Source organism: Cherax quadricarinatus, chromosome 22 (genome assembly GCF_038502225.1).
Source record: "Cherax quadricarinatus isolate ZL_2023a chromosome 22, ASM3850222v1, whole genome shotgun sequence".
Lineage (NCBI taxonomy): Eukaryota > Metazoa > Arthropoda > Malacostraca > Decapoda > Parastacidae > Cherax > Cherax quadricarinatus.
Window position 1 is genome coordinate 37,074,668 of NC_091313.1, and position 13,201 is coordinate 37,087,868.

Below are 13,201 nucleotides of genomic sequence, written 5' to 3' on the forward strand. Positions count from 1 at the left end.
TACTTGTAAGATCCTCTCTGCGATCGAAGGAACCTTTCTGACCACCTGTCTTTATAAAATTTATCAGCATTTGTTGAACATGCTCATTCTTTTGCGAGATTGTCGTGACTTGAAAATGGTCAGGCGAAAAAAATACTTCTCCAGAAACAGGTTCTCGTGAGTTAACAAGTACCAAAGTTACACAGGTGTTCTCTGGCGGTGCTTCTGGCATTGGTGACTCAACATTCATATTAACTCTCGTCCGATTACCTCATCTCTAGTGTCAGATGGGGTCACATGTGTGTTGGGAAGTGAGACAGCCTCGTCGGTATATTCAGGTGAGGTAACAGGTGTGACTAGTGGCAGATCAGTAACTCCATATGTGCTACCAGGGGTGGCTAACTCCTCTACAACTGGTGTGTGTGACGGCAGTCTAATGTCACCAGAAACAATTGTCTGGAAGACGGGCTCTCCCACACTTCACTGGACTAAACTTAATATCTTTATTTCTACAAGTACATGTACAAGGTATACAGACCATAGCTGACATCAGTGACATATTTCAATATAGAAAACACCTTGTTATGCAGAGCATTTCAGGCAAATTAGATCACTTTTATCCCAGGATGCGACCCACACCAGTCAACTAACACCCAGGTACCCATTTTTACAGATGAGTGAACATGGACAATAGGTGTAAGGAAACACGCCCAATGTTTCTACCCTCGCCGGGAATCAAATCTGGATCCTCACCGCGTGGAGAAAGAGCTTTAGCTACCAGGCCACGGGCCATGGGCCACCAGGCCCCAGACTGAACTGCTCCTACTATGTAGTAGTCCCTTTCGCCTATTTCGTCCAATCCTTCCATTACCTCAGTGTAACTCCCCCCCCCCCTCTGCTCCCTGAATCTTTCCTCAGGATCTGATATCTGGGTGGGATGACTGTATCTGTTATCATCCCAGTGAGTTTCGTTTCTGTGAGTACCATGATATCTTGCTACTCTTCACATTTATTTATTATTCCGTCCACATTCGTATACCAAACCTTCAGCTTCTTTTCTAAAACTGTGGTCTTGGGAGTATGTTGGGGTTGGGGGAGTGGAGACCTGGCGAGGAACTATGGGGAGGTTGCTGTGAGTTTGTGATGAGGGGGATGGGGGCAGTGGTTAGAGTGTGTGGGTTTTGGGTTAGATTGTTTGGTGCATTGGGGTTGTCGTGGTTGAGGGCCTTCTGCAGGTGGTTCTGAGGGAGGCTGTATTTGCTCTTCCTCCTGAGTCTGGGTTCTCTTGTGGTGTGTGTGTTCTCACCTAGTTGTGGTTGCAGGGGTTGAGTCACAGCTCCTGACCCTGTAGCTTTACTGGTCTCTACTAGGTTACTCTCTCTGCTCCATGAGCTTTATCATACCTCTTCTTAAAGCTATGTATGGATCCTGCCTCCACTACATCACTTTCCAGCTAATTCCAAAGGGGAAGGAGTTGTACTGCTTATTAAAAATTGATGGGGATCTGAGGGAATGGAAGAAATGGGCGAAATGGGCGAAAGGGACTACATAGTAGGTACAACTCAGTCATTGCAGTGATGTATAATTAACCCGCCACAGAATTGCAGGAGGCCGTGAGACGAATACGAAGAGAACAACAGAGCAATGGTGGTCTCACTAGCTGAGGTGGCCAGAAGAGCTCACACGAGTAGAATAAATTTACTAGTTATGGGTGATTTCAATCACAAGGAGATTGACTGGGAAAACCTGGAGCCACATGGGGGTCCTGAAATATGGAGAGCCAAGATGATGGTTGTGGTACTAGAGAACCTCATGCACCAACATGTTAGGGACACTACCAAAGAGGGAGATGAGGATGAACCAGCAAGACTGGACTTCATATTCATCTTCAGTGAGTGTGTATGTGTATGTGTGTGTACTCACCTAGTTATACTCACCTAATTGTGATTGCAGGGGTCGAGTCACAGCTCCTGGCCCTGCCTCCTCACTGGCCACTACTAGGTCACTCTTCCTGCTCCATGAGCTTTATCATATCTCTTCTTAAAGCTATGTATGGATCCTGCCTCCACTACATCACTTCCCAGACTATTCCACTTCCTGACAACTCTGTGACTGAAGAAATACTTCCTAACATCCATGTGATTACTCTGAGTCTTCGACTTCCAACTGTGGCCCCTTACCCAGAAACTAGACCTCGTACTCTAATTACAGACTTCTAGTCTTTTCATTCTGATGCCAGAAACATGCGACTTTCACTCTTATATTAGACACTAGATCATCCCCCCTGATGCTCTCACTCAATATAGAAACTTACTATATAAATATCCCGATGCAATACATTCTATCATTAATCATTAATGCTGTAGTACAATGGTGCTCAGTACGATAAAGCGAGGTTAAAACTCTCCTGCAGGAAAACAAGGAGGAGGTTGCTGGGCTACAGTGTGTACGGGGAGGAGGAAAGTGTGTGAAGGACTCCAACTTTTGCGGTGATGCCTTGACTAAGAGCGATGACTGTCCTCCTGGCACATTCTGCTGTTCACGTAAGTACTATATATTATTCTTTTTTTACAATGTTTGTTACTGTTCAAGAACGCTGTGTGTGTGTGTGTGTGTGTGTGTGTGTGTGTGTGTGTGTGTGTGTGTGTGTGTGGCAGTGTACTCACCTAATTGTGATTGCAGGGGTAGAGACTCAGCTCCTGACCTCGCCTCTTCACTGACCACTACTGGGTCCTTCCTCTCCCTGCTCCATGAGCTTTATCATACCTCGTCTTGAAACTATGTATGGTTCCTGCCTCCACTACATCGCTTGCCAGATTATTCCGCTGCCTGACAACTCTATGACTGAAGAAATACTTCCTAACATCCCTTTGACTCATCTGAGTCTTCAACTTCCAATTGTGACCCCTTGTTTCTGTGTCCCATCTCTGGAACATCCTGTCTCTGCCCACCTTGTCTATTCCACGCTGTATTTTGTATGTCGTTATCATGTCTTCCTTGACCCTCCTGTCCTCCAGTGTCGTTAGGCCGATTTCCCTTAACATTTCTTCGTAGGACATTCCCCTTAGCTCTGGAACTAACCTTGTTGCAAACCTTTGCACTTTCTCTAATTTCTTGACGTGTTTGACCAGATGTGGGTTCTAAACTGGTGCTACATTCTCCAGTATGGGCCTGGCATACACAGTGTATAAAGTCTTGAACGATTCCTTACTAAGGTACCGGAATGCTATTCTCAGGTTTGCCAAGCGCACATATGCCGCAGCAGTTATTTGGTTAATGTGTGCTTCTGGCAACGTACTCGGTATTATACTCACTCCTAGATCTTTCTCCTTGAGTGAGGATTGCAGTCTTTGGCCACGTAGCCTATACTCTGTCTGCGGTCTTCTTTGCCCTTCTCCGATCTTCATGATTTTGCATTTGGCGGGTCCTTAAGTATGGTGTCCTTAGCCATTAGGAATGGTTGAGTAAAGAAAAGTTATGTATGTTATTGATTCAAGAATCCATCGAAATACATAATGTCCCATTTATAATTAATAATTTCATATTTATTTCATCTTTATTGCTACAAGTACATGTACAACGTATACAGGTCTAGCTGACATTAATGACATACTACTGTACAGAAAGCCCCTTGTTATGCAGAATATTTCAGGCAAATTAAGTCCTTGTCCCAGGATGCGACCCACACCAGTCGACTTACTTTCAGGTACCTATTTTTACTGATGGGTGAACATAGACAACCGGTGTAAAGAAACACGCCCAATGTTTCTACCCTCGCTGGGAATCGAACGCAGACCCTCACCGTATTAAGTGAGAGATTTAGCGACCAGGCCACGGGGTACCGTGGAAGGGAAAAAGTCTGGGCTAGACCTAGCTGCAAGGTACTGTGTGGCAGTATGTTCTTACCAGTTGTATACAAGCTTCCAGATGCTACTTCCTAACAATTCCAGGAACAGCTTCGTAAAACTGTCCCATGTTTGGAAAATCTCCTGCCCCAGACATCTTGCTGTTGGGTGACTTTAACTGAAGACACCTAAACTGGAGCAATGCAGCAAATATTATTTTAGCAGTGATAACTATAGGAGGCAGCTCAGACGAAAGTCCACACTCACATTAGCTAATAAATCTCTTCAACAAATTCACCTTAAATCAGCAACTAATAGAGCAAACAAGACTAGAAAATACACTGGACCTTATCTACATTTACAATGATGATCTGATACGAAATATAACAGTATCAAAGACCTGTGTGCGCAGGGCTCCTGACCAGCAGATGGTGACCAGTTATGAGGATACCTTCACTAAATTCAACTTCAGTAACAAAAACATACAATGAGATCAAGTCAACAATGTCCTAAATGAAACAAATTGGGGTGGATCTCCTAAACAACATGTATCCTAACCTTTGCTTAGAAAGAAATAGCCCTGTGGCACTTGAGATATGCTGAAGGCACATTTCTTTAAGAAAAAGGAAGAGAAGAAGTAAAATAGAGAGAGATGCTCCCTATACAAGCGAAGGCAAAGAATCACAGAGCTGGGTAAATGGGCCAGTATATCTGAAATACGAAGGGAGGCACTGGTCCGTGAAATAGCAAATATCGAACTGAAGATTAAGGAATCTTATAGGAGACAAGAAACTCACGAAGAACTTAAAGCCAACAATTACCTAGAGAGAGTTTACCTGGAGAGAGTTCCGGGGGTCAACGCCCCCGCGGCCCGGTCTGTGACAAGGCATCCTGGTGGATCAGAGCCTGATCAACCAGGCTGTTACTGCTGGCTGCACGCAAACCAACGTACGAGTCACAGCCCGGCTGGTCAAGTACCGACTTGAGGTGCTTGTTCAGTGCCAGCTTGAAGACTGCCAGGGGTCTATTGGTAATCCCCCTTATGTATGCTGGGAGGCAGTTGAACAGTCTCGGGCCCCTGACACTTATTGTATGGTCTCTTAACGTGCTAGTGACACCCCTGCTTTTCATTGGGGGGATGTTGCATCGTCTGCCAAGTCTTTTGCTTTCGTTGTGAGTGATTTTCGTGTGCAAGTTCGGTACTAGTCCCTCTAGGATATATAATCATTTATCTCTCCCGCCTGCATTCCAGGGAATACAGGTTCAGGAACTTCAAGCGCTCCCAGTAATTGAGGTGTTTTATCTCCGTTATGCGCGCCGTGAAGGTTCTCTGTACATTTTCTAGGTCAGCAGTTTCACCTGCCTTGAAAGGTGCTGTTAGTGTGCAGCAATATTCCAGCCTAGATTGAGCAAGTGACCTGAAGAGTGTCATCATGGGCTTGGCATCCCTAGTTTTGAAGGTTCTAATTACCCACCCTGTCATTTTTCTAGCAGCTGCGATTGATACAATGTTATGGTCCTTGAAGGTGAGATCCTCCGACATGATCACTCCCAGGTCTTTGACGTTGGTGTTTCGCTCTATTTTGTGGCCAGAATTAGTTTTGTACTCTGATGAAGTTTTAATTTCCTCGTGTTTACCATATCTGAGTAATTGAAATTTCTCATCGTTGAACTTCATATTGTTTTCTGCAGCCCACTGAAAGATTTGGTTGATGTCCGCCTGGAGCCTTGCAGTGTCTGCAGTGGAAGACACTGTCATGCAGATTCGGGTGTCATCTGCAAAGGAAGACACGGTGCTGTGGCTGACATCCTTGTCTATTTATTTATTTATTTATTTATTTTATTTATTTAATAATTTGAACAGATATGAGGATGAGAAACAAGATGGGAGCGAGTACTGTGCCTTGTGGAGCAGAGCTTTTCACCGTAGCTGCCTCGGACTTTACTCTGTTGACTACTACTCTTTGTGTTCTGTTTGTGAGGAAATTATAGATCCATCTACCAACTTTTCCTGTTATTCCTTTAGCACGCATTTTGTGCGCTATTACGCCATGGTCACACTTGTCGAAGGCTTTTGCCTTCGACAAATCTATGGCCAAAACAGCATCCAGTATTGGAACCTTGCTTATACAAGATTGGACACAAATAGCAACAAAGAAATGAGTGACATACTATAGTTCCAATATGGCTCACTGTTTAGTGAGCCATTAACCGGACTAAGAGTCGAAAATCTAATTTAATTTTTTATTACCAAGACTCAAAATTTAGTCATTAAAAAAATCTCTAATATTATCCTATCACCACAAGACTTCGAAAACGCAATAAATGCCCATGCACTCTGCTCCAGGCCCAGACTCGTGGAACTACGTGTTCATTAAGAAGTGCAAGAAGCTTCTTTCACGTGCCTTCAGCATTCTATGGAGAGGGAGCATGGACACAGGGGTCATCCCACAGTCACTTAAAACAACAGACATAGCCCCACTCCACAAAGGTGGCAGTAAAGAAATTGCAAAGTGTTACAGTCCGATAGCACTAATGTCCCATATCATAAAAATCTTTGAAAGGATTCTAAGAAGCAAGATCGCCGCCTACCTAAATACCCATGAGTTATACAACGCATGGAAACATGGGTTTAGAGCAGGCCGCTTCTGCCTGTCTTAACTACTGGACCACTATGACAAGGTCTTAGGTTCACTGGAGGACAAACAAAATGCAGATGTAGTATACAGACTTTGCGAAAGCCTTCGACAAGTGCCACCATGGTGTAATAGCACACAAAATGAATGATAAAGGAATAACAGGAAAAGCTAGTAGATGGATCTGTAACTTCCTAACAAATATAGCACAAAGAGTAAACAGAGTCAAGTTTGAGGCGGCTACATTGGAAAGCTCGATTCCACAGGGCACTGTACTTGCCCCCATCCTGTTCCTTATCCTCATAACTTACATAGACAGAGATGTAAGCACAGGCTCCGTGTCTTCCTTTGTGGATGATATCCTAATTTGCATGAAGATGTCATCAACGAAGACACTGAAAGACTCCAAGCGGGCATCAACCAAATCTTTAAATAGGCCACGGAAAACAGCATGAAGTTCAGTGAAGAGAAATTTCAACTACTCCGAAGTTCAAGGAAGAGAATTTTCAATTACCGGTCTTTTCTATTTCAAAGTTTGTAGTAATGCTTCTAGAATCAAAAGGTTGTCATATATATATTATATATATATATATATATATATATATATATATATATATATATATATATATATATATATATATATATATATATATACATTACATATATTATATATATATATATATATATTACATATATTATATATATATATATATATATATATATATATATATATATATATATATATATATATATATATATATATATATATATATATATTTTTTCAAATCAACATTAATTTTTCAACTATTTTATATAATTACTGACCAATTAATATGCACACAACCAGACTCATAAGTATGGGCAGCTAGCCGAAGGTAGGCAGTCACTCCCCTGCCCTGGAGCACCCGGCTTCCTCAAAATTATTTCATCAAATCGTGCTATATGCAGTGAGTTTGTAAAGTGATTTTGGAATGGCTAACAATTCGCAAACTAACGATATTATTTACAAATATTATTTCTCAGTCCACACCTGGATTCGAACCTACACACTTTATATCGAAGTAGCCAGTACTTTCGTACTGTATATATTTCTTCTTTCAACACACCAGCTGTATCCCACCGAGGCGGTGTGACCCAAAAATAAAACGAAAGTTTCTCCCTTTAAATTTATTAGTATATACAGGAGAAGGGGTTACTAGCCCCTGGGTAGTACCTCCCTGGGTGGTTGTTGTCTACCAACCTACTACCACAGGACGGTAGTACCTCCCTGGGTGGTTGTTGTCTACCAACCTACTACCACAGGACGGTAGTACCTCCCTGGGTGGTTGCTGTCTACCAACCTACTACCACAGGACGGTAGTACCTCCCTGGGTGGTTGCTGTCTACCAACCTACTACCACAGGACGGTAGTACCTCCCTGGGTGGTTGTTGTCTACCAACCTACTACCACTGGATGGTAGTACCTCCCTGGGTGGTTGCTGCCTACCAACCTCCTACCACAGGATGGTAGTACCTCCCTGGGTGGTTGCTGTCTACCAACCTACTACCACAGGATGGTAGTACCTCCCTGGGTGGTTGCTGTCTACCAACCTACTACCACAGGACGGTAGTACCTCCCTGGGTGGTTGCTGTCTACCAACTTACTACCACAGGATGGTAGTACCTCCCTGGGTGGTTGCTGTCTACCAACCTACTACCACAGGATGGTAGTACCTCCCTGGGTGGTTGCTGTCTACCAACCTACTACCACAGGACGGTAGTACCTCCCTGGGTGGTTGCTGTCTACCAACCTACTACCACAGGATGGTAGTACCTCCCTGGGTGGTTGTTGTCTACCAACCTACTACCACAGGACGGTAGTACCTCCCTGGGTGGTTGTTGTCTACCAACCTACTACCACAGGATGGTAGTACCTCCCTGGGTGGTTGTTGTCTACCAACCTACTACCACAGGACGGTAGTACCTCCCTGGGTGGTTGTTGTCTACCAACCTACTACCACAGGACGGTAGTACCTCCCTGGGTGGTTGCTGTCTACCAACCTACTACCACAGGATGGTAGTACCTCCCTGGGTGGTTGCTGTCTACCAACCTACTACCACAGGACGGTAGTACCTCCCTGGGTGGTTGTTGTCTACCAACCTACTACCACAGGACGGTAGTACCTCCCTGGGTGGTTGCTGTCTACCAACCTACTACCATAGGACGGTAGTACCTCCCTGGGTGGTTGCTGTCTACCAACCTACTACCACAGGATGGTAGTACCTCCCTGGGTGGTTGCTGTCTACCAACCTACTACCACAGGACGGTAGTACCTCCCTGGGTGGTTGCTGTCTACCAACGTACTACCACAGGACGGTAGTACCTCCCTGGGTGGTTGCTGTCTACCAACCTACTACCACAGGACTGTAGTACCTCCCTGGGTGGTTGCTGTCTACCAACCTGCTACCATTGGACGGTAGTACCTCCCTGGGTGGTTGCTGTCTACCAACCTACTACCACAGGGCGGAAGTACCTTCCTGGGTGGTTGCTGTCTACCAACCTACTACCACAGGACGGTAGTACCTCCAATGTTGGTTGCTGTCTACCAACCTACTACCACAGGACGGTAGTACCTCCCTGGGTGGCTGCTGTCTACCAACCTACTACCACAGGACGGTAGTACCTCCCTGGGTGGTTGCTGTCTACCAACGTACTACCACAGGATGGTAGTACCTCCCTGGGTGGTTGCTGTCTACGAACCTACTACCACAGGACGGTAGTACCTCCCTGGGTGGTTGCTGTCTACCAACCTACTACCACAGGACGGTAGTACCTCCCTGGGTGGCTGCTGTCTACCAACCTACTACCACAGGACGGTAGTACCTCCATGGGTGGTTGCTGTCTACCAACGTACTACCACAGGACGGTAGTACCTCCCTGGGTGGTTGCTGTCTACTAATCTACTACCACAGGATGGTAGTACCTCCCTGGGTGGTTGCTGTCTACCAACCTACTACCACAGGACGGTAGTACCTCCCTGGGTGGTTGCTGTCTACCAACCTACTACCACAGGATGGTAGTACCTCCCTGGGTGGTTGCTGTCTACTAACCTACTACCACAGGATGGTAGTACCTCCCTGGGTGGTTGCTGTCTACCAACCTACTACCACAGGACGGTAGTACCTCCCTGGGTGGTTGCTGCCTACCAACCTACTACCACACGATGGTAGTACCTCCCTGGGTGGTTGCTGTCTACCAACCTACTACCACAGGACGGTAGTACCACCCTGGGTGGTTGCTGTCTACCAACCTACTACCACAGGATGGTAGTACCTCTCTCGTTGGTTGCTGTCTACCAACCTACTACCACAGGACGGTAGTACCTCCCTGGGTGGCTGCTGTCTACCAACCTACTACCACAAGACGGTAGTACCTCCCTGGGTGGTTGCTGTCTACCAACCTACTACCACAGGACGGTAGTACCTCCCTGGGTGGTTGCTGTCTACCAACCTACTAACACAGGACGGTAGTACCTCCCTGGGTGGTTGCTGTCTACTAATCTACTACCACAGGATGGTAGTACCTCCCTGGGTGGTTGCTGTCTACCAACCTACTACCACAGGACGGTAGTACCTCCCTGGGTGATTGCTGTCTACCAACCTACTACCACAGGATGGTAGTACCTCCCTTGGTGGTTGCTGTCTACTAACCTACTACCACAGGATGGTAGTACCTCGCTGGGTGGTTGCTGTCTACCAACGTACTACCACAGGACGGTAGTACCTCCCTGGGTGGTTGCTGTCTACCAACCTACTACCACAGAACGGTAGTACCTCCCTGGGTGGTTGCTGTCTACCCAGCTACTACCACAGGATGGTAGTACCTCCCTGGTTGGTTGCTGTCTAACAACCTACTACCACAGGACGGTAGTACCTCCCTGGGTGGTTGCTGTCTACCAACCTACTACCACAGGACGGTAGTACCTCCCTGGGTGGTTGCTGTCTACCAACCTACTACCACAGGATGGTAGTACCTCTCGCGGTGGTTGCTGTCTACCAACCTACTACCACAGGATGGTAGTACCTCCCTGGGTGGTTGCTGTCTACCAACCTACTACCACAGGACGGTAGTACCTCCCTGGGTGGTTGCTGTCTACCAGCCTACTACCACAGGACGGTAGTACCTCCCTGGGTGGTTCCTGTCTACCAACCTACTACCACAGAATGGTAGTACCTCCCTGGGTGGTTGTTGTCTCCCAACCTACTACCACAGGACGGTAGTACCTCCCTGGGTGGTTGCTGTCTACCAACCTACTACCACAGGATGGTAGTACCTCCCTGGGTGGTTGCTGTCTACCAACCTACTACCACAGGACGGTAGTACCTCCCTGGGTGGTTGCTGTCTACCAACCTACTACCACAGGACGGTAGTACCTCCCTGGGTGGTTGCTGTCTACCAACCTACTACCAGAGGATGGTAGTACCTCCCTGGGTGGTTGCTGTCTACCAACCTACTACCACAGGACGGTAGTACCTCCCTGGGTGGTTGCTGTCTACCAACCTACTACCACAGAATGGTAGTACCTCCCTGGGTGGTTGCTGTCTACCAACCTACTACCACAGAATGGTAGTACCACCCTGGGTGGTTGTTGTCTCCCAACCTACTACCACAGGACAGTAGTACCTCCCTGGGTGGTTGCTGTCTACCAACCTACTACCACAGGATGGTAGTACCTCCCTGGGTGGTTGCTGTCTACCAACCTACTACCACAGGATGGTAGTACCTCCCTGGGTGGTTGCTGTCTACCAACCTACTACCACAGAATGGTAGTACCTCCCTGGGTGGTTGCTGTCTACCAACCTACTACCACAGGATGGTAGTACCTCCCTGGGTGGTTGCTGTCTACCAACCTACTACCACAGGACGGTAGTACCTCCCTGGGTGGTTGCTGTCTACCAACCTACTTCCACAGGACGGTAGTACCTCCCTGGGTGGTTGCTGTCTACCAACCTACTACCACAGGATGGTAGTATCTCCCTGGGTGGTTGCTGTCTACCAACCTACTACCACAGGATGGTAGTACCTCCCTGGGTGGTTGCTGTCTACCAACCTACTACCACAGAATGGTAGTACCTCCCTGGGTGGTTGTTGTCTACCAACCTACTACCACAGGACGGTAGTACCTCCCTGGGTGGTTGTTGTCTACCAACCTACTACCACAGAATGGTAGTACCTCCCTGGGTGGTTGCTGTCTACCAACCTACTACCACAGGATGGTAGTACCTCCCTGGGTGGTTGCTGTCTACCAACCTACTACCACAGGACGGTAGGACCTCCCTGGGTGGTTGCTGTCTACCAACCTACTACCACAGGACGGTAGTACCTCCCTGGGTGGTTGCTGTCTACCAACCTACTACCACAGAATGGTAGTACCTCCCTGGGTGGTTGCTGTCTACCAACCTACTACCACAGGACGGTAGTACCTCCCTGGGTGGTTGCTGTCTTCCAACCTACTACCACAGGATGGTAGTACCTCCCTGGGTGGTTGCTGTCTACCAACCTACTACCACAGGATGGTAGTACCTCCCTGGGTGGTTGCTGTCTACCAACCTACTACCACAGGACGGTAGTACCTCCCTGGGTGGTTGTTGTCTACCAACCTACTACCACAGAATGGTAGTACCTCCCTGGGTGGTTGCTGTCTACCAGCCTACTACCACAGGATGGTAGTACCTCCCTGGGTGGTTGCTGTCTACCAGCCTACTACCACAGAATGGTAGTACCTCCCTGGGTGGTTGCTGTCTACCAACCTACTACCACAGGACGGTAGTACCTACCTGGCTGGTTGCTGTCTACCAACCTGCTACCACAGGATGGTAATACCTCCCTGGGTGGTTGTTGTCTACCAACGTACTTCCACAGGACGGTAGTACCTCCCTGGGTGGTTGTTGTCTACCAACCTACTACCACAGAACGGTAGTACCTCCCTGGGTGGTTGCTGTCTACCAGCCTACTACCACAGGATGGTAGTACCTCCCTGGGTGGTTGCTGTCTACCAGCCTACTACCACAGAATGGTAGTACCTCCCTGGGTGGTTGCTGTCTACCAACCTACTACCACAGGATGGTAGTACCTCCCTGGGTGGTTGCTGTCTACCAACCTACTACCACAGGATGGTAGTACCTCCCTGGGTGGTTGCTGTCTACTAACCTACTACCACAGGACGGTAGTACCTCCCTGGGTGGTTGTTGTCTACCAACCTACTACCACAGGACGGTAGTACCTCCCTGGGTGGTTGTTGTCTACCAAGCTACTACCACAGGACGGTAGTACCTCCCTGGGTGGTTGTTGTCTACCAACCTACTACCACAGGACGGTAGTACCTCCCTGGGTGGTTGTTGTCTACCAACCTACTACCACAGGACGGTAGTACCTCCCTGGGTGGTTGTTGTCTACCAACCTACTACCACAGGACGGTAGTACCTCCCTGGTGGTTGTTGTCCACCAACCTACTACCACTGGACGGTAGTACCTCCCTGGGTGGTTGTTGTCTACCAACCTACTACCACAGGACGGTAGTACCTCCCTGGGTGGTTGTTGTCTACCAACCTACTACCACAGGACGGTAGTACCTCCCTGGGTGGTTGTTGTCTACCAACCTACTACCACAGGACGGTAGTACCTCCCTGGTGGTTGTTGTCTACCAACCTACTACCACTGGACGGTATTTCCTCCCTGGGTGGTTGTTGTCTACCAACCTA

General features: G+C 47.5%; 1 protein-coding gene across 1 annotated transcript in view; it reads left to right on the forward strand.

The window, feature by feature from the left end:
* The first annotated feature begins 1,801 nt into the window (after window positions 1–1,801).
* LOC128689622 (balbiani ring protein 3-like) overlaps window positions 1,802–13,201 on the forward strand; it is a 127,491-nt gene continuing 116,091 nt past the window's right edge. The window contains exons 1-2 of the mRNA XM_070087711.1: window positions 1,802–1,870; window positions 2,393–2,522. Coding sequence (XP_069943812.1) covers window positions 1,802–1,870; window positions 2,393–2,522 — 199 coding nt within the window. The remainder of the gene's footprint in view (window positions 1,871–2,392; window positions 2,523–13,201) is intronic.